General features: G+C 37.5%; 3 protein-coding genes across 3 annotated transcripts; 1 reads left to right on the forward strand and 2 right to left on the reverse strand.

Moving 5' to 3' along the window:
- Nucleotides 1-236: 236 nt before the first annotated feature.
- LOC113324446 lies at nucleotides 237-704 on the reverse strand. Its single transcript, XM_026572767.1, has one exon. It carries the CDS (start codon nucleotides 702-704, stop codon nucleotides 237-239), a length of 468 nt encoding a protein of 155 aa, XP_026428552.1.
- Nucleotides 703-4,657, forward strand: LOC113324447 (alpha-ketoglutarate-dependent dioxygenase alkB homolog 6-like). The gene is made up of 8 exons (XM_026572768.1): nucleotides 703-768; nucleotides 2,422-2,616; nucleotides 2,707-2,767; nucleotides 2,863-2,901; nucleotides 3,199-3,311; nucleotides 3,787-4,042; nucleotides 4,139-4,185; nucleotides 4,287-4,657. The coding sequence occupies exons 1-8, from the start codon at nucleotides 703-705 to the stop codon at nucleotides 4,464-4,466; spliced, it is 957 nt and encodes a 318-aa protein (XP_026428553.1). The 3' UTR covers nucleotides 4,467-4,657.
- Nucleotides 4,658-16,496: 11,839 nt separating this feature from the next.
- Nucleotides 16,497-20,198, reverse strand: LOC113320580 (RGS1-HXK1-interacting protein 1-like). The gene is made up of 8 exons (XM_026568485.1): nucleotides 19,805-20,198; nucleotides 19,370-19,436; nucleotides 18,740-18,817; nucleotides 18,153-18,205; nucleotides 17,413-17,549; nucleotides 17,213-17,277; nucleotides 16,957-17,015; nucleotides 16,497-16,865 (listed from the first exon to the last, which is right to left on the reverse strand). The coding sequence occupies exons 1-8, from the start codon at nucleotides 20,114-20,116 to the stop codon at nucleotides 16,743-16,745; spliced, it is 894 nt and encodes a 297-aa protein (XP_026424270.1). The 5' UTR covers nucleotides 20,117-20,198; the 3' UTR covers nucleotides 16,497-16,742.
- Nucleotides 20,199-22,293: the final 2,095 nt, after the last annotated feature.

Consider the following 22,293-nt stretch of genomic DNA (forward strand, 5'->3'; position numbering starts at 1 on the left):
GACCATGCGCGTTGGGAGCGTTGTTGGTGTTGTTGTGGAGGGCGTGGTTGCCAAGCAGCGGCTGTAGGGTACGGGCAGGGAGGCACATGCCAGTAGGGAGACCAGTGAGGCTGGTAGTTGGGCTGACGAGAGTAGCCTGGAGTCTGTTGGGATGTGTGATGCATGCTGGGAGTTGGCAGGAGAGGTGGTTGGGCCGCTGGGCTTTGGGTCCAGTTAACATTACCGCTGGAGGGTGGTCATGGACCACGTTTGCTGTTGCTGGGACGATGTTGTCGCTGATTTTGGTGCTGTACAGGGGAGGCAGCAGCAGCCAGTGCTGTCGGTGTAGGATTTAGGGTTTGTTGAGAACTCCTTATATCTTTCGTTCTCAGTTGAGATCTGGCAGAATCAAAACTAGGCATGGAATGTTGAATGAAAGATGCAACAGTGTTGTATTCCTCCGGAAGGCCATTGACAAGTTGAATAACCAAACGCTTGTCATTCATCGGGAAGTCGAGATCACTTAATCGGTCGGAGAACGATTTAAGTTTATCACAGTAATCATCAACACCATTACAGTCAGTAAATTTAAGGTTAACAAACTTACTTTCAAGGGTTGTTGCGCGGCTGCCTTTGTTGTCTTGAAAGAGCTTCTTGAGGTGATCCCAGATTTCTTTAGTAGTTTTGCCTGATTTGAGAACAGTGAGCATTAAATCTTTGGCCATGGTAGAGAACATCCAGTGGCGACAGAGTGCATCTAGCTGTTTTACGGTAGCGGCATCAAGATCTGTTGGAGTTGCTGAGCCGTCAATGAGAAAAACTAGATTATGAGCTTGGGGATGGAGTTCGAAAAGGAAAACACATGAAGAATATTCATCCTTTTGATGTCCAGAGAATGGGTATAAGAGTTTTGATGTTGGTGACAGCAAAGGCTGGATGTAACTTTTTCGTTTCACCGTCCATTCGGTTTATTTATTTTTTTAAGTAAGAGAAGAAGAGGGATTCATGGATCGGTTTTAGGATGATACCATCTTGGATAATGGTGAAACTCCCATCAGAGCTTTCCCTTTTCTTATTCGTTATTATATGTCAAAAGAATGTCAGTGAGTATCTCACAGTAATTGAGAATACTTCACAGTAATTGAGAATAATGCTAAGAAAGGAAATAAGATAATATCTAATCTATTAGTAAGATCAAAAATACGAAGCACTAAACAAACTAAAAATTAAGGTTCAAAAATTACGGTTCATGCCTCACGTGCCGTTTACGTTTGTACAGCTGAGCGGAGATTATACATACGCCTCATTCAGGCGGTCGTTTACCCATTCTCCCCAACATGCGTGGATTATACCAATGCCCCTTCTCCCGGCGTAAACTATATGCGCGCCCCACAACAGGCGTAATCTTTATCAACGCCCCACAACAAGCGTACATTATATCTACGCCTCAACGGGACGAACTTTATATGTACGCTCCACAACCAAGCGTAGATTATACATCCGCTCGACTAAATATACTCCTCTACCCTGGCGTCACAGTGCAGACTAAACTCATATTTGGTCTTTCGTTTTGGTCTTTGATCTTTGGTTATAGTCGTACCACTGCAGTTGCTCTTAGCGTACCGCGGGATTATCTGAATAACAAAGCTGATTTGATACGCCACATATACTCAAATGTAAATAAATAATACTAAACTCGTCGAGGGAATATCCCCCAAAAAAAATTTGAAATAGAGAAGCAGCTGACCCATTTTGATTGGCATACATCTCAATAGTAAAGGGACAAATGCTGAAGGATTTTTTTCTTTTTGCACCCCTAAGAACAACTGCAATGGTGCGAATATAACCAAAAAGCAAAAACCGAAAAGAAACTAAAAGGATTTCGTTTACTCCGTGTTGCCGCACTACGATAGGAGCAAAATTTGGGCGAACGCACATTATAACCCCGCCTAGTTCAAACGTGGTTTAAACTTTCGCTTGTTATCAAGCGAACATTATAAGCCCACCCCATTTTATATTGGACCATGATTAGAACGTATGTGTAATATCCGTCCCACCATCAGACGAATTTTTAACCTGTGCTTGGATTACGTGCATAGTTTATATATTCGTCCCGTTCCAAACGAATTTTTAATCTGCGTCTGGTATCAAGCGCATTTTTAACTTACGCTCGACCAAATATAGTTTTGGTCCGAATTTCAGACTAAATATAGTTTGATATTTGGTTATACTCTAATTTTTAATTTTTAGTCCGTCCCTCTGCGGTAGGTTTGTGGGCCAAACTTTTGGTTTTAGTCGTTCATTGCGAACGATCTAACTTACAATCCTGACTCCGCCCCTGCACCCGTCGTTGGATCGTAGAGAAATCGCCCTAAGCCTGACGAGGGTCCGCCACTTTTTATTTCATATCCCTGTTGTGTTTGTAATCCTCGGATTTATTAGACACTACAGTCTCTAGACTGGGCAACTTATATACTAACTAACGAGAAGCAACAGCTGCAGCGGAGACTGAAACAGCAGAAAGAGAATGGAAGAAGAATAGAGAATTTGGAAAAGTTTAAAGTTGGGTCTTTGCCAACTCTGTATTATATTCCCGATTTCATATCAGATTCTGAACAAACCCAGTTTCTTAATCATGTAATTATCTCGATCTCTTCAAGCTCATTTGAGTTTTTCTTCTTATTTGTATATTCTGTGAATTTGGGTTTCTTTTTACTTCTCCTACAGATTTACCAATCTCCCATATCTAAGTGGAAATCATTGAAGAACAGGAGATTACAAAATTGGGGTTCGTTATTTTCTTCTCTTTTTTCCTTAATCTTTGAGTGACAACCTAAATCTTTGTTTCAGACCCTGAGTTTTTAGTTTTTATAATTGTGGCAGGTGGTATTGTACATGAAAAGGGTCTCTTACCACAGAACTGTGAGTAAAGTTCATCTTCTTTAGCTGGGTAAATTATACTGTATGAACTTGTGTACAAAACCCTAGTTTGGTAATCTTTGTACCCATATTACGGTAGCATCAAAGCTTGCAGATTTGCCCATTTGATGCTTACACTCCATAAATCTCAAGCTTGCGGGTACCCTCCATAAAACTCAAAATATGCACACTGTTTTGTGCCTGCAGTTATATCCCCAGCTTAATGGGTATGTCTTTTAAGTCGATCACATGGGAGAACTCTTGTAAGAAAAGCATAATCATTCTCGTGTGCTTGTGCAGTACCTCCTTGGCTAACAAGGGTAACAAAAAGAATATGCGAAGAAGCTGGACTGTTCCCGTCACCAATCAACCATGTGCTCATCAACGAATACCTCCCTGACCAGGGGATCATGGTTTGTAGTTGACCTAGTTCTTTGTTTCTGCTAGTTCAATCTCTATTTGTTTTTGGTGTCTATCGTTTTAACGTTGAAATCCTATACTTTGCTGATTCTTTATGTTGTGAGCTTTATTTTTGCACAGATTTATAGTTTCGGTGAAGCATGCATTCATTAACCTCATATGTTTGAGTACAAAATATATAGAAAAATAGCTTCTCTAAGCAAAATTAAGTTGAACAAACAAATCAAAATGTCGGTAGTAACAAATTTTTGTGACGAACACATGTAAACGACAATTACAGATGTTAATTCTTTTAGAAGTGTTTTTGTGGCCTAGCTATCAGTTAACTACGGTGTGTTTGTATTGTTGATTGACATATTATGGTCTGTCTGTTGTTCTGTTTATGGTTTTTTTCAGATCAAACTCTGAACATCAAAATCCTGTAGGGTTGTAACAAATTTTTTTCCGCTTATGTTGTCAATGTTTCAGCCGCACCAGGATGGTCCTGCATATTTTCCTGTTGTAGCAATAATCTCTCTTGGATCACCTGCTGTTATGAACTTTACCCCTCATTCTAGGTTGATGGAATCAAGTAGATCTGGTAGATATGCTGCTGATGGTGATTCAAGTTCAAACGAAGTGGGTTCTGAAAACGAGACGGACATATGTTTGCCGAACCACCAGCACTCCTCTATCCTACTGATGCCTTGCAGTTTGCTAATATTCAAAGATGAAGCATACTCAGGTGTTGTACATTACTTGTTCAATATCTTTAGTTGTTCACCTAATAGCTTGAGATCGCCAATGAATGTATCGTCTCACCCGTTTCCTCAGTTTCTAGATTATTTACATGGTATAGAGGATAGAAATGTGCACCAGTTGGATAAGGTAAGATTTCTATCTAGTAGAATTAGAGTATTTAACGAATAATGTAATTAAGTTTGTTTATACGGATTCCTTCAGAGTACTCAAAACCAGTTTTCCTTCAGGTTGTGAACATTGTCGAAGGTCTGAAACATGACAGACGAGTTCCCTCTTTGCTAGATACAGAGGATATGGTTGGGGCTGAGAGCTCTGGACAATTCAAAATCATTGAAAGAACCAACACCAGAATATCACTAACCTGTAGATTGGTGTTAAAGGTCCGTAGGAATATATTCAAATTTTAGTCTAATGTTAGCAACAAAGTTGATGTAGGAAGTATCTGATAAAATGAGTGACATAGTTTTGCTTTTCATGTTGGATTCCTAATTAGATTTCTTTCCTTCTTTATTTCGGTGGAAGGTTATGAATCGTTATAAATAGTGGCTTGCACTAATTAATATTTGAGCAGGAGTCGGGTCCTTGTGACCATTGTTTATTTATAGTTATTAGAGCAGTTCCTATGGACTCAACAACTCAAAGGTTTGTTCATTTTGATCCCACTATGGACTCAACAAACATGAAAAACGGATGAACAAACCAACAAATTTGTTGGTTTGTTTGTTGAGTGAGTTGGAAGAAGAGACGCGCGCTCGATGGAAGGCCCGGCACAACGGGTAGGGTGGGTAGGATATGGCCTATACCCGCCACCCTACCCGTTTACTGGCGGTTAAGAAAATTTTTACCCGCCACCATACCCGCCATTAAACAGGTAAGATCCTACCCAACCCATTCTCTGGCGGGTCGGGTAGGGTGGCGGGTATAACCGTTTTTTCCCCCTTTTCCATGACTTTCTGAAATCTGAATTTCAGACTCTGAATAAGAAAAGGGTTGAATGAGAAAGGTGGATCAAGTTCATATGCAATCGCCAAGTACATGGAAAAGAAACACAAAGATGTATTACCTGCAAGTTACAAGAAAACGTTAGGTGTCCAATTGAAGAATTGTGTTGCTAATCAAAGGAAACCCTAAATCAAAGGAAACCCATTTCAACCTCACCCAACTACTACTGTTGTTGTTCCAACTACCTTCAAGAAATCTGAAACTACTACTGCTGCACCTAAGAAGAAGAAAACTGCTGCTCCTGCAAAGAAAGTTGTTGCTACTATTCCTACAAAGAAAGTACAATTTGCAGAACGAAGAAAACATGAGAAAATCAAAAAAATTAAAAATTAAAAAAAAAAATTGTAATAACAATGAGGTTTATACCTGAGGAGATCTTCTTCTTGGGTCTTCATCACCACCAGAAATAACAGCAATAAGAGTATATGATGTCGTCGATGATGGATCTATATCTTAATATCGAATTAAAAATACCAATCAAATCTGATCTAATCAAATAATGATAATCTCAAGTAAAAACTAAATCAAAGTTAAAAATTAGTTCAGTGATCTCTAGTTCAATATCTTCTTCTTCCCAATAATCAAACTGGATTTTGGGTTACAATAAAAAGAGTTTGATTTTGATTTCTGCTGATTCACGAGTTTTGATTTGAGATGGGGTTATGAATAAGCTTCGATTTGTGAGACTAAGGTTCGATTGAATTTGAGATGGGATTATGAATAATCTTCGATTTCTGAGATTGAGATAGAAATTCGATATGTGAGAGAGGGGTTTCATTAGGAAACCAAGAGAGAGCTGAGGCTGCGAGAAAGAGAGAAGTGATGGAAGAGGCAGACCGATAGAAACAATGTAGATAGGATTTGTTTCTAGAAACGAAAACCAACGGCAGAGATTAAACGAAAACCAACGACAGAGATCAATAGTATAAATAAGCGGGTAGGCTGGTAGGGTAGGATAATTTCGAGCTTTACCCGCCACCCTACCCGTTTATTGGCGGTTAAAAAAATCTTCACCCGCCACCCTACCCGCCAAATAGTGGATAGGGTAGGATACGGTTAAAAAATTGGCGGGTAGGGTAGGGTTGGCGGGTATGGGTAGGGTATGTGCACCCCTAGCCGGGCGATCGTGGCACAACCGTTGGGTTGAAAGAAAACCGGGGGTTGAATGAAAACCGGGAGTTGAAAAGAACAACGATGGAGTTGGAAGGAAAAACGCCCATTTGTTTTCTCTCTCCAAAATTCGATTATAATATTTAGGTTTTATTTTTTATTATTTATTTTATTAGTTACATAATCAGTGGGACCCAACTCTTATTAGTTTATCTCAATAAAATTACTAGTGGGACCTAACTCTTATTAGTCTATAATAATAAAAACACTAGCCTAAATTAGAGTAAATTTTTGATGGGGACGTTTTATGATGGGGCATGGGGAACAAATCACGTCTTGACATGTGTTTTTCCAATTAATTGTTTTAACAAATTCTGTTAACAAAAATATAAAGGATAAAATATCATTAGTTATGATAACCAATATTTTCACCAAAAATACACTTTTTTTATATATTTGGAAACAAAATTTGACGGAATCAATTTATACCAAAAATACGTGTCAAGACATGATTTGTCCCCCACGTCCCCATCATAAAATGCCCCCATCAAATATTTTTCCCCTAAATTATCAGATTTATTCATTTTACCTTGGTTTTCTATAATGAAAAATGTAGTTTGTTCATCCACGTGGCTCAATAAAATAATAAGTTTATTGATTGTCTTAGGAATTGCCCTTAGGCTTGGTTGGGGTCACATCAGGAAGATGTGGTTACGCGCATAACGGCCAATCACAGAGGTGGATCAACAATTCCTATGCAGTGGAGAGGAATGTTATTTTACTACTGGTTCATTGTTTGTTTTTGTGTTTCTACTGTTTCGATAATGGCAATTAGATGATGGCCGCCCAACTGAAAGCTTTATCCTACAGTGGTTTTTGAAAGCTAAGATGTGGTCGGGCTTTATTAGAAATTGTTCTGAAGGAGAATTGTAGCATAAAATCAGTCTCTCCTGATTCTAGTTCATTTGTAAATTCTAATACTTCGCAAGAATTAGCAACTTTCCAGGAGATGGCAAGTAGTCTTTGGGTAACAGGAGCAAGTGGTATGAAGTTTGGCAGAATTCATACCAAGTGAATCGTGTTTTGAACTGAGCTCGCAGAATTTTGCTTCTTTTGTTTTTCCCCACAATCAGGCAGTGCTTCAAGAAACAAAGAATTTGCAGGCAAAATCACTCAGATTTTTTTCCTCGCGTTTTTAGGGGCCACCCGAAAGGATTTAGGGGCCATCAATTTATACCCAGCCAAAGACTCTAGTTAAGGGGTACCCTATATGATATTGAAGTTACATAAATGCCCTTCTGGTAAAACTGTATAAAAACCAAATCAAAAAATTCTACTCATTTCAACTGTATAAGAACGCGAAGAACGCGTACCCGACAATGTAGTCGGTGGTAGCGATTCCGATAGTCAAACACTTCGTCAACTTCAAATGGCCCCAATTAGGTAAGAATCTATCATTTTTGGGGTTTATTTCGCTTTAATTCGTCGAATCGAGAAAAAAAAATTCTAGGGTTATCGGTTATTTATCCAGATTCGGGCGATATTCATGCTTATTTACTTCCGAATGTAGTCGTGTTCTTCATTTCTCAAGAACATCGACAGTATTCGGGAGAAAGATTTGATAATTATCTGCCGAATATTGGTGGCCATATCTTCCTGGATACAAACTGCTAATAATCGGTAGTTTAATGAATTTTTTGGCTACCGAATATATTTAAGTAGACACACAGTATTCGGAAGAACACTCACTACCGAATGTATATATTGAAAAAATCTCAAAATTTCTGATATAGGAAAAATCCCATTTTGGGGCCAGTATTTGGGCCATCGTACATTCGGAACTTTACAAAAAACCTATCCTCCGAATATTACAAGTTCAAAACAAATCACGCCATGGCTCCAGGTGGTTCCAAGGGCCAATATTGAAGGTTAGACAGCCCATATTCGGAAGTTTTGGTAACTAATTTAACTTCCGATTAGTTCAAAGACAAAATTTGAAAAGTATAAGTTTTTCCCAAATTCTGATTTTTGGGCCATCGTACATTCGGAACTTTACAAAAAACCTATCCTCTGAATATTACAAGTTCAAAACAAACCACGCCATGGCTCCAGGTGGTTCCAAGGGCCAATATTGAAGGTTAGACAGCCCATATTCGGAAGTTTTGGTAACTAATTTAATTCAAAGACAAAATTTGAAAAGTATAAGTTTTTCCAAATTCTGATTTTTGGGCCATCGTACATTCGGAACTTTACAAAAAAATTATCCTCCAAATATTACAAGTTCAAAACAAACCACGGCATGGCTCCAGGTGGTTCCAAGGGCCAATATTGAAGGTTAGACAGCCCATATTCAGAAGTTTTGGTAACTAATTTAATTTCCGATTAGTTCAAAGATAAAATTTGAAAAGTATAAGTTTTTCCCAAAATCTGATTTTTGGGCCATCGTACATTCGGAACTTTACAAAAAACCTATCCTCCGAATATTACAAGTTCAAAACAAACCACGCCATGGCTCCAGGTGGTTCCAAGAGCCAATATTGAAGGTTAGACAGCCCATATTCGGAAGTTTTGGTAACTAATTTAACTTCCAATTATTTCAAAGACAAAATTTGAAAAGTATAAGTTTTTCCAAATTCTGATTTTTGGGCCATCGTACATTCGGAACTTTACAAAAAAATTATCCTCCGAATATTACAAGTTCAAAACAAACCACGCCATGGCTCCAGGTGGTTTCAAGGGCCAATATTGAAGGTTAGACAACCCATATTCGGAAGTTTTGATAACTAATTTAACTTCCGATTAGTTCAAAGACAAAATTTGAAAAGTATAAGTTTTTCCCAAATTCTGATTTTTGGGCCATCGTACATTCGGAACTTTACAAAAAAATTATCCTCCGAATATTACAAGTTCAAAACAAACCACGCCATGGCTCCAGGTGGTTCCAAGGGCCAATATTGAAGGTTAGACAGCCCATATTCGGAAGTTTTGGTAACTAATTTAACTTCCGATTAGTTCAAAGACAAAATTTGAAAAGTATAAGTTTTTCCCAAATTCTGATTTTTGGGCCATCGTACATTCGGAACTTTACAAAAAACCTATCCTCCGAATATTACAAGTTCAAAACAAACCACGCCATGGCTCCAGGTGGTTCCAAGGGCCAATATTGAAGGTTAGACAACCCATATTCGGAAGTTTTGGTAACTAATTTAACTTCCGATTATTTCAAAGACAAAATTTGAAAAGTATAAGTTTTTCCAAAATTCTGATTTTTGGGCCATCGTACATTCGGAACTTTACAAAAATCCTATCCTCCGAATATTACAAGTTCAAAACAAACCACGCCATGGCTCCAGGTGGTTCCAAGGGCCAATATTGAAGGTTAGACAGCCCATATTCGGAAGTTTTGGTAACTAATTTAACTTCCGATTATTTCAAAGACAAAATTTGAAAAGTATAAGTTTTTCCAAATTCTGATTTTTGGGCCATCGTACATTCGGAACTTTACAAAAAACCTATCCTCCGAATATTACAAGTTCAAAACAAACCACGCCATGGCTCCAGGTGGTTCCAAGGGTCAATATTGAAGGTTAGACAGCCCATATTCGGAAGTTTTGGTAACTAATTTAACTTCCGATTATTTCAAAGACAAAATTTGAAAAGTATAAGTTTTTCCAAATTCTGATTTTTGGGCCATCGTACATTCAGAACTTTACAAAAAACCTATCCTCTGAATATCACAAGTTCAAAACAAACCACGCCATGGCTCCAGGTGGTTCCAAGGGCCAATATTGAAGGTTAGACAGCCCATATTCGGAAGTTTTGGTAACTAATTTAACTTCCGATTATTTCAAAGACAAAATTTGAAAAGTATAAGTTTTTCCAAATTCTGATTTTTGGGCCATCGTACATTCGGAACTTTACAAAAAAATTATCCTCCGAATATTACAAGTTCAAAACAAACCACGGCATGGCTCCAGGTGGTTCCAAGGGCCAATATTGAAGGTTAGACAGCCCATATTCGGAAGTTTTGGTAACTAATTTAACTTCCGATTAGTTCAAAGATACAATTTGAAAAGTATAAGTTTTTCCCAAATTCTGATTTTTGGGCCATCGTACATTCGGAACTTTACAAAAAACATATCCTCCGAATATTACAAGTCCAAAAAAAACCACGCCATGGCTCCAGGTGGTTCGAAGAGCCAATATTGAAGGTTAGACAGCCCATATTCGGAAGTTTTGGTAACTAATTTAACTTCCGATTATTTCAAAGACAAAATTTGAAAAGTATAAGTTTTTCCAAATTCTGATTTTTGGGCCATCGTACATTCGGAACTTTACAAAAAAATTATCCTCCGAATATTACAAGTTCAAAACAAACCACGCCATGGCTCCAGGTGTTTCCAAGGGCCAATATTGAAGGTTAGACAGCCCATATTCGGAAGTTTTGGTAACTAATTTAACTTCCGATTATTTCAAAGACAAAATTTGAAAAGTATAAGTTTTTCCAAATTCTGATTTTTGGGCCATCGTACATTCAGAACTTTACAAAAAAATTATCCTCCGAATATTACAAGTTCAAAACAAACCACGCCATGGCTCCAGGTGGTTCCAAGGGCCAATATTGAATGTTAGACAGCCCATAATCGGAAGTTTTGGTAACTAATTTAACTTCCGATTATTTCAAAGACAAAATTTGAAAAGTATAAGTTTTTCCAAATTCTGATTTTTGGGCCATCGTACATTCGGAACTTTACAAAAAAATTATCCTCCGAATATTACAAGTTCAAAACAAACCACGCCATGGCTCCAGGTGGTTCCAAGGGCCAATATTGAAGGTTAGACAACCCATATTCGGAAGTTTTGGTAACTAATTTAACTTCCGATTAGTTCAAAGACAAAATTTGAAAAGTATAAGTTTTTCCCAAATTCTGATTTTTGGGCCATCGTACATTCGGAACTTTACAAAAAAATTATCCTCCGAATATTACAAGTTCAAAACAAACCACGCCATGGCTCCAGGTGATTCCAAGGGCCAATATTGAAGGTTAGACAGCCCATATTCGGATGTTTTGGTAACTAATTTAACTTCCGATTAAGTTTTGGTAACTTCCAACTTAATCGGTAGATAAGAATTTAAGTTTGCCACCGAATGTCTTATTCGGGGGTAATACGTGTATCGTTAACAACCGATTGTAGTGCACCAATGATACGAAACCTCAACGGCCATATTTTCAAAAATTAGATCCGTTGGAACTCTAATCTATATAAGGAGGGTAACCCCTCTCAGTTATTATTGAGTAAAAAATCGGAATGAAAAACCTTTTCAATGGCAAGTCCATCATCAATCAACAACATACTTCGAAGATGCAAGCGAACAACTACATCAATTGCAACAATGGAAGAAGAAATATAAAAAAGGAACAAACAACCCAAAAAAAATTAAACCATCGTTAGTGGCAACGGAGGAGGAGGAAGAGGAAATCAAGGCTAAGAAGCGAGGTCAAGAACAATTCCATCATAGAGAAAGATTAAAACAAGTTGAGGAAGAGACCGAATGGATAAAAAATTATTACATTGTGAAAGATCTACCCAAAGAACAGCAGGACGATCGTATATTTTGGATTAACGTTTCATTGGGTCCTTTTGTTGGTAAGTACAAGAAGCCACGCCACAATTATGAACCATCGCATGTTTCTTCAAGGGTGCACCATGTTATAAAATTGTGCACCGAGTACAACCGTATTCTTGCTAGGCACAGAGACGACAGGTTTGCGGCACAAGATGCTTATTCCAAGTGGAGAGGAGAGTCGTTTCTACATTTCGAATCCGCGTTGATTGTTGCATCTCGGACTGGGAAAAAAGAATAACATGTGATGTTTGAGTGCTGTAAATTCAAATTTTTAATATTAATCGGCGGTTTGATAAAATATGGAATTCCCGAATATGATTAATCGTATTGAAGTGTTATAATACTGTTGTTCCGATTACATAGTTTCAAAAAAAATTATAGTAACTCAGCCGATTCCTCGAAAAAAAACGATCAAACATCGTCATCATCCGAGGGGATCAATTCGAGTAACTCAGCGGGAAAGTTGTTGTCCATAACACGATCCCAATCAACCATGTTGGACTCATATTGTTTCGCCCAATCCTTGCAATGGTTCATCGGGAAGTAATCGTGCCACTTACTCAACGGAGGTAACGGACAATATTTCTTTACTCTTAAACCGATAAAATGCATTTCATTCACAAATGCCATTACGATTCTTCTACCTTTAACCGACTCGTCGCAAGACGTTCTTGTGGGTGCAAACGTCATGCTAAGTCCATAAATAGGAGGAACAAAGAAATGTACCACGCAATTCAAAACGTCCGCTAGGAGATATCCAAATTTAGGCATTGTCATCCAATACTTGGATCCGATTGTCTTCAATCCCTTTCGACACTTCACACGCGCAACTAAGTCTTTGAACTCTTGTTCTTTGTCGTATCTATCTCCTCGCCTCATCATCTCCATATAAAAACCCTTGTCCTTCACTAGTTGTACCGCCATCTTATTTCTTAAATATTGGCATTGGGTGACATCTTCGATATCCGCCTCTCTAAAGTAACCCATTTGTTCCGTAACAACGTGAAACCCACAATTTCCATCCCCATCAACCTCGTCGGTCGACAAAACAAATGGAATGATAAGTGGAGGGAGTTGTTCCAAATACTCTTTGTATATTGTATATGTGGATCGATTTGGTCTTCCATTAAGATCTCTAGGGAAACGAAGAGTACCTTTGTCCTCTTTTATAGTAAGAATTTCCATTGGTTGGGTTTGTTGCGAGGCGTTCATTTGATCAACAACTTCTTCAACAACATTGGGTTGACTTACTTGTCGGGTGGTTGGTCCACTTTGATCATTTCTTGGACGACCTCTTTTCTTAGGTTCCGGCTCATCTTCAAATTCGGCTTCCGAACGCTCGTGCCTAGACAATATTTTTTTATTAGACAAATACTCCTTCAACTCTTTTCTTTGGATGGTCCTCGACACTTCGGTGTTCGGCCTACCGGTGTTCTTTTTCTTAATAGGTTCATCAACCTCCCTTAAACAAGGGTGAAGGGCTTCCTCCAAATTATGCATCAATATTTGCTTTTTGGTGCCGTTTGATGTAGCGTAACGCTCGGCTATTCGTGCACACAATTCCGACTCGAAGAAAGACGGATCATCAACTATCGGGGTGTTCGGAGTGAAATTTAATTGCTTCCAAAATGGGTGAATATCATCGATGTCAATCACTTCAACATACCTACCCAACTTATGACGACATGGGAGTCCAATACCTATCATATCCTTGCAAACACAAACCGTATTCTCGTCATCATAAGTTTTATATAACTTCAATTGTTTCATCATGCGATTTATTTCCCATCTTGAAACTTTATGAACAACTCCCCTTAGAAGCAATTTTTCCTTAATATGTTCCATCGGGAATTGGTGTACACTAAATTGCATACATTTCCTAATCTTTACGAGATCACGATTGGTGAATTCATGGATTGCTTCTTGGATCGACACAACTCCATTTTGACTACCAATTAGTATTTTCTTTAGTCGACCATGAGACCCCTCCGCAATGCTTGTCGCCTCGTTCTTGAAGTTACGATATTCATATGTCCATGCAAACACAAACCTCTCCTTAATCGTTAACCATTGTTTTTTACAATACTCAACCGGTTTTGGGTAGTCTGTGCCGTATTCATCCTCAAATTTCTTCAAGTTACATTCGTAAATTTCCTCGGTCATCGACCAAACAATTTTGTCCCATGCTTTCATGAACATTTTCCAAATTATTCCATCCTCCTTCCACTTTTCTTCAAATAGCCTATCCTCTTCCTTACGTTCTTCCACGGTTAATTTACTAATGTGCTCATCCTCTTCCTTTAACCTCTTGGTACCCTTCCTTGGTCTTTTAGCTTGGAAATGATGATGGCAATTGGTTTTGAGATTGCATTGAATGTGCCACATACATTGCAAGTTTTGGGATTCCGGAAACACTACCGCTATTGCATGCATTAAGGCTTGATCGTTATCCGTTAGAATAACCCTTGAAAAATTATCACCGTTATAAATGAACCTCAACGTCTCCAACATCCAAATGAAACTCACATTGTTCTCATGATCCATTAAACCCCATGCAATCGTAAACGTGTTTTTGTCCGAAGTATGGCAAGCAATGTTCAACAACGGCATGTTATACTTGTTTGTCTTTTAAGTAGCATCTATCAACAAAATTTGATGAAAGCATTGAGCCAATTGGATCATTTCGGGATGTGCCAAGAAAATACGAACCACTATACCATCCTTTTCTTCCCTTCTCAAGGTGTAGCCGTGTAACTCCGCTAACCACTCCGATTGTTGCATGACCGTTCTACCATCCCAATCATTCCTTTTGATCGTAGCTAGGGCCGACTTAATTGTAGACAAAGAAGACAAGTTGTCGAGATCGTCCGCCTTTATTTTACTTAAGATCGCACTCGCTTTTTGGATCCGCATAGACCTCACCGTCTGCATTTGATGTGGTTTTAACTTGGCAACCATTACATGTCCAATTAAATCCAACGGATCATCATGGTTGTGACAACCGTTATCAACTTTATACATTTTATACTCTTTACCTTTAATACCATCGGGCTTATAGAAGACAATCTTAAATGGGCATCCTATCTTCTTGGTATTGCTTCGGCATTTCCTATTCGTCTTCCGTATGCACTTACTATTCTTTCCCTCATGACTCTTTCGCGTCCCACCTCGCTCACAAATCATTTCAAATCGAGTGTCACTAACATGATTATTTTGAACTACCACGCACATGTTATCTTTTGCCTTGTTCATAAGCCATTCCTTTGCCTCCTTCTTACTTCCAAATGTCTAAACGTGCATAAAACAAAACAAATCTAATAAGCATAACCATTTAACATATAAATTTTGAAAAAAAGAAAAAAGTAGTAACGAGTATACCAAATCGTTTGCATAGTATAGGGAAGTGTCGGGCCTCAAATAGAAGTCATCAACAAACTCTTCAACGGCCTGCATATGAAAGCAACAAATTATTATACAATAATCGGAGGTTATTAAATAAGTCAAACTTCCGAATACTATATATTCGGAATCCTATCGGTTACCCAAAACAACCGATTTATGCAAATGAATGTACACAGTTTACTGAGTGCAAAAAATGATATAATCGGAAGCTAAAATATATAGTAAACCAGCCGAATATAAATAACCGGAAGACAACTTTAATCGATAAACATCCGATTTTCAAGTTTTCGGAAATTTTATTTCGAGGCCACTGTTATATTCGGAAGTCAAAGAATGTTAAACTATTACCGATTGTAAAGGATAAGAATACTGAGTTTTGAAATTTTCTGAGGAATTCGTTTTTGGGGCCATTCGGGGGTAAATAACTCTACATAACTACCGAATGTAGATATTTTTGGAAAACCAGTTTGGGGTTTTTTCTCATCTTCGACAGTAAACTAGTATCTTGGAACTACCGAATATACATATTTGGTACTCAGTGTGTTATATTCGTAGGTTTATTCTACAAATTATCTACCGAATCTGGGTAGTTCATGGCATTCAATGCATGCAATAATCGGTTTTTCTTGTTTACAAAAGCACACAAACGCATGCAAATCGAGTATTTGAGTTTCTTAACACAATACCTGTGTTTTACATGCATCGTTAGCTTCAATATCGGGGGATTCTCCATTTTCTTCCATGAAAGGGTCGTCTATGTTTTCCTCTCCACAAAAGTTTGGATCATTCAACATATACCCCAAATCGTCTTCTCTAAACGGTCGTGAACCCTCAACATTTTGTTCTTCGTCATGATTCTCACCTTCTTTTTCATATCCATCCATTTTTGTAGTGATAAAATGGGTTTTCTCTTTTTTTCCTTCACCTTCTTCTCTATAACTCTAACAACTCAAAAATGAAAAAGAAATGGAAAAAATGAAACACAAATCATTCTAATACTGCACCGACTACAATCGGAAGTCTGGGAAATATTTTGGAATACCGCACCGACTACAATCGGAAGTCTGGGAAATATTTTGGCTTCCGATTGCAATCGGAGGATAACAATGTTATCATATCCTCCGAATATATAAGGGTAATTTCGCCATTACGAATTACGCGAGATAAGGGCTGGCTACATTTTCCTTTTGGATGACCTTTTTTGTTTTATTGTTGGCCCCTAAATCCTTTCGAGTGGCCCCTAAAAACGCGAGGATTTTTTTGTATAATGAAAACAAAATTTTAACAACACAAGTTGAAAAAAGTTTTGTTAATATATCAACTTAATATTTGATGGAATGTTCAGACACATCCTTTCTATTTGCTCACTTCTCTCTCTCAAAGCATTCATTAAAAATGTTGAAAACAAAAAGAAACCAATGTGACAACTTATACATCACCAAGAGGATAAAGGAAAATAATAAAGCAGACCCCTTCTCAAGTGTATGTTGTTTTTATTACATCTGTGGTTGGATATTGGTGACCGAGGGGACACAAAAACCTATATTGTTAATGATCTGACCTTACATATTGTCCATACTGAAACCCCTAATTCGGAAATCTTCAAAATCTTTTTGTCCAAAGCAGACCTCTGCTGTTGTATAAGGGCTGCCATAGTGCCAACCTAGAAAGTGAATATGTAAGAGCAAACAAGTTAGTTTGTGCCAACAAAAACTAGTCAGGATAAAGATAAACAGTCTTGAAGACAAACTTACTTCTGCTCGGAGTTTTAAAGCCTCTCTCCCTGGGATTTGTCGCAGCCCATCCATCAAATCTAGAAAATCAATTTAACAGTTGGTGTCAAGGTGCGTTTCTCAAACTAATAAAGCTTTGAACAAGCTCAACAAAGTTAATTCATCCCCAAACAAAAAGAGAGCCTATTATCAAAAAATAGAGTTGTTTTCTTTTATTCCCTTAGAACTCAAAGGTCAAAACTGATCAAAAGGTTACGTAACCTTTAACCAAACATACCAGTAGCTTGAGATTCAATCTTATAAACTGACTTAGCAAGCCTTTGAATGTCGCTTCCAGCATTCCTGACAATATTCACACAAACAAAACATCAGCTTCATGTGTATGCGGAATATGCAAAAGAATAACAGTTCATCTTTATCAAAACGTACACATGTAAACTACTACAGACAATATTATGAGCAAATGACGGTACTTACACGAGCTCATTGCGGCCACGTTTCATATCCTTTTCAGCGAGGGCAGATCTTTCAAGCAGTTTCGCACTCTCTCGTTTCATTATATCAACAGAAAGGTTTAGTTCCTTCACATTTTTCTCGGCTTTAACGTATAGCGCCTGCCAGAAATTTGTGGCTTTCATTAGATAATTATACTGGGAAAAGATTAGAAGCATAGAAGTCCTCAATACTAGTTTGATAACATATGACTTCTATACATGTAAAGGCAAGGTGAATGGAAACTAAAATGGCACACAGACCTTTTTGTTTTTAAACAGATAGCCTGTTTCTTAAGGCTTGCTTGCTATCTTGCCATTGCGACAGCATAACACAGGCTAATTTTAGTTGGTCGTCCATGTTTGGGAATTTCGTGACAAAAATTCTCAATAAGACTGTTTGATCTTAAAGTTTCTAAATGATTTATTACAGTATGATGATGACAATAACAGTTTGCCTATTGGAGCTTCCAGTTTCCAATGTCCAAAAAAAATCCAAGATTTTAACAGGTTCATATCAAGAATATGGTATTATGAAGTGGCGGTTTGCCTCATAAACCTACATAACATCATCCAGGTAACTTGCATACACACTTCCTAATTGTCATTACTATATTTTGACACTCAGATTACAGATCCAAGAAGTACAAAATCAAATATTTGTTTTCCGCAGATACCCAAAAATAAGGATGCAACTTCACACGCTACTTCAGATAAGTTTCTTACCTCCTCACTCCTAAAGCGTCCCAAAGTATTTCGAAACAAAAACCTCCTCGGGCCTGCAGAACAAGAATCAGGTATATGAGCCCACATAACATACAAGTACACACCAACAAACTGGACGCGGCCTTGTGAAGTTAAATACTTGACAGAAAAGAAAACATGTTCATATTAACACAAGGATGCAATGTGGTGTGGTATCATGTATGATGATACTGACAGAGTAAAAAAGTGATTTCCAAGATAGAGAAATAAAGCATACAGATAGGACTGAGGATGATCAATAACTAATCTGTAATGCATAAAGCATACTATATCTTAAGTGACAATAAGTGAGGTATGTATAGTTCGTAACCATACATGGAAAGATGAATAAAGACTAGACAAGCTCAACCACACTGCAGAGATACCTAATTACTTGCTGTGACATGAAATTCTTCATCGTGTCACAAGTCGAAGAACACAGACATGCATTCTCAAATTTTGTGTAGGAACATATACAATCATATGCTTTTGAAAGATATACTGTAAGAGTTGTATTGATGTAGTAGAAAGCAATCCGAAGTCTTAGTTTAAGAAAATATGATACTCACCTCGCAGAAGTAAGAGACCTGCTGCAACAGCTACTCCAGAACCCACAGCTGGATTCTCTTTTGCACTCATCAACTCATCTACATGATTAAGTGAAAGTCGGAACTCTGAATGTAAGAACTTGCACTTGAATTATCGATCAAGCCATTGTAAAAGGTCATTTTACGAACAGATTTTTTGTTAAATTCCACCATTAATGTTGACAAATGGTTCTACGATGGGTCAAAATTATTGAATACATAGGGTCTCTGCACCTTAAAGTTGATATACTTCTCAACTTTTGGGCCTCATTCAGCATGTGCACTTTTCTAAAACCATCATTCAGATGGAGAACTCGAAGGGAAAAGACAAAATAGGTCCCTCCAGGGAACACTTAAACTCATGATATGGTGTTTAAGGTACTCGTCAACATGTGCCCCAGCTATCAAGAAGAAAACTTGAAATGTATGGGTTATGTCCAGTGGTAGCAGAGATTTAACAGAGAGTACTAATATGTAATCAGAAGTTAATACCACCTCTGTTTCTGCAAAAGCAAAATAGGCTAGTATCTCTTTCCGAAACGGAGGGAGTATGTAGTTGGTGTTAAAGAAAGAGAAGAAAAAACTCATTCAGCGAGGTAAGCAACATCCCACCTTTGAATTTTGTGAAGAAAGCATCTTCATAAGAAAGAAATTGAGATTTTAGCTGTGGTAAGAAATCCTGTAAATAGAAGCAATATAACCTCATATCAAGACTTGCCATCAGTGAAACCAATAAATAAGTTTACTATGTCACTGAGGGTATGATTGTGACCTAAATTTTTAGACATGGGATAACTGGAAATTGGTGGGTATTCCAACCTCTATCACATAGTGGCACTCTTCTAAGTTCATCTGGGACTACTATCAAAAGTTTATATGTTACCCTTGGACAAAAGTTTGATCTCTACCCAAAATTAAATTTAAGACCTAACCAAAAAATTTAAAACCAATAATATACAATAATAAATCCACCTAGACAGATAAATGAAGGAATTATATTTATGTCTCGCAGTTAAAAACCCTAGAATTTTAATAGTAAAAAGAGACCTGCAATGTGCGGAGATGAGTTGAAGAATTTTGTTTGAGAGAACGAGCAGAACGAAGAGCTGAATCTGTAGATTCGTAAACGGTTCTCTTCAAATCTCCTGCGCTGTTGTAATAAGTCTGCCATCCTACCCCTTTTTCTTCTTCCGCTAATAGCTGCCCTCCCCTTTCTCCTTCTTCTGTAGTTACAGTTGGTGATTCGACTTCCGGGAAAGATGAAGATGGAGGAGGAGAAGGAGGAGGAGGAATGTATGATTGAGTTTCTTCTGCTTCTGCTACTGCTGGTACTGGTGATGCTTCTTCCTCCGTTGCCATTTTTTTTCTTACAGCTATGTGCAGGTGTCCGTCGATTTCATACAGAAAATTTCCAAGGGAACAACACTACTGGATGGTAATGTGGTCATTTTCTTAGAAGGCAAGTCGGTAACATTTTGTTTGTCGGCTTGACTGCCCGTCCTTGTTTGTTTGGATCTGAATAAAGATACGAATCCCATCTGACTCGGCTCGTACATCATTTGTGGGAGTCGAACTATCTGTTTTGCCGTTCTTATCTGCCACCGCTCATACATCCTAGTCATATACCTGACTTGTGAGGAACATTTCTTACTAGCACGATGTTTGTTTACTCCTGACGATTCATTTGAATCGTCTGGATCCGAGTCATCTGGATCTGAGTGAAATCATCTGATTCATCTGAATCTGACTCGATATGTGAGTCAGTAGTTTGGTCCCATAAGTCAGGAATATTTTGTTATCTGACTCAAATGGATCTGAGTCAGAAATTAGGTCTGAGTCAGAGGTCGAGTTAGATCTGACTCAAAATAGAAAACAAACAATCTGACTGCTGACTCGGTGCGAGTCAGGGATTGATTCAGATTCAGACGTCGAGTCAGCTGCAAACAAACAAGGTCTAGATTCAAAAAAAAATTGTAGCATCCTAGCCATATACCTGATTTGTTGGGAACATTTCTTACTAGGTTCAAAGAACTTGAACAGCTGGAGTAATTTTTAAGTTGATGTAGTAAGTCAATTCCATATATAATGAGTCAGATCAAATGAATCAATTGGTTTAGAAAAAATAAAATTTAGGAATTGCTAGTTAACCCTATCCAGAGGAGCCGTTTAATCGGTGGTCCACCCGTTTGATTCGTTTTACTCGCAAAACATGTACGAGTCCCTATTTTTCTTTTAAAAAAATCCTAATATTACCCTGCTGCAACGAACACAAGAAGAGAAAACCAAATGAAATCTTTATTTCTTTCTCTTTTTTTTCAACTCAAATCTGAATTTCCTCTCCTTGTTTCTGCTGATGTTCTTCGATTTTTAAGTTTTAACTCAAATCTGAATCCCAAGTGTGTTGTTATTATTATCTTCTCCGTTTTCCTTGACTTTGTTATGCTTTTCATTTTCTGTTTGTCTTTTCAACTGAAATCATGATGATCATCTCGATTTCATGATTTGTCAAATTCTTTACACTATTTTCTTTCTCGATTAGTAACAAATCATTTTTCTTTGATGCATATTGTTAAATTTCATGAATTAATTCCGTTTTTGTTCGTATTTAAGTAATTTTGTTGATTTTTTTAATCTAATTTTGTAATGGTGATATTTTTATTATTTATCAAATCATCGTATTTTTTTTGTTTATATATCGTTTAATAATCTGTTAGATTTAATTTACTTATTTTTCCCCCCAGATAATCAAGAAACAACTACTTCCCTTGTACTCAATGAATGATTTAGGAAGAAAGTCAAATAACAAAATATTACACTCAAGTGCAATAAGTGTCGGGGTTGAAGAGTTATTTGAAGCATTATGCTAAGAAAACTACAAATTTAGAAAAAGCGAAACAAACAATACTTGTTCCATTATCCTGAGCTTGAACATTTTTTTTGTGTTATACGTGTTAGGCCAAATTTTGTTTCCCAACGTTAGCTCAATGACATTAGTTGGCTTTCTCAAAGGTTTGCAAGATTAAGAAAAAGCACCTACATATGATTGGGGGTCTGCAATTTTTGATGAACTCTACATAACTCTTGGTGATTGCTCGTGTACTACTAGGGATAGCATGAACGTTTTAAAGTAATATTGAAGGTAAGAAGAACAATTCAATTCAATATGGTATTTGATTTATTATCAATTTAATTTATAAACTGGTAAATGTACTAAAATAACAATGTTTTTCAATGTTATTTTCAGTATTGGCGGTAAACTTACTTCGATTTTTGCGGAATCCGAACTTCACCATAAACAGATTATTTTTCCAGTCGTGTATAAGTACATGTTTTGGGGTAAAAACTGATTCTGCTGGAAATGATAAATTTCGGTGTGCCGCCGAGAAACGAATCTAAAACTTAAAAATTTCACTTCACGGGAGTGCTTTAGATTCGAGAGATCAATCTGTACAATCCTGGCCTAAACCAAGAAATGGCCGTTCCAGTCTTACTTCGGTCACAAAATGAAGGAGAAGGGTTAATCTTAGGGAGGGAAT

This window comes from Papaver somniferum, chromosome 11 (genome assembly GCF_003573695.1).
Source record: "Papaver somniferum cultivar HN1 chromosome 11, ASM357369v1, whole genome shotgun sequence".
NCBI lineage: Eukaryota > Viridiplantae > Streptophyta > Magnoliopsida > Ranunculales > Papaveraceae > Papaver > Papaver somniferum.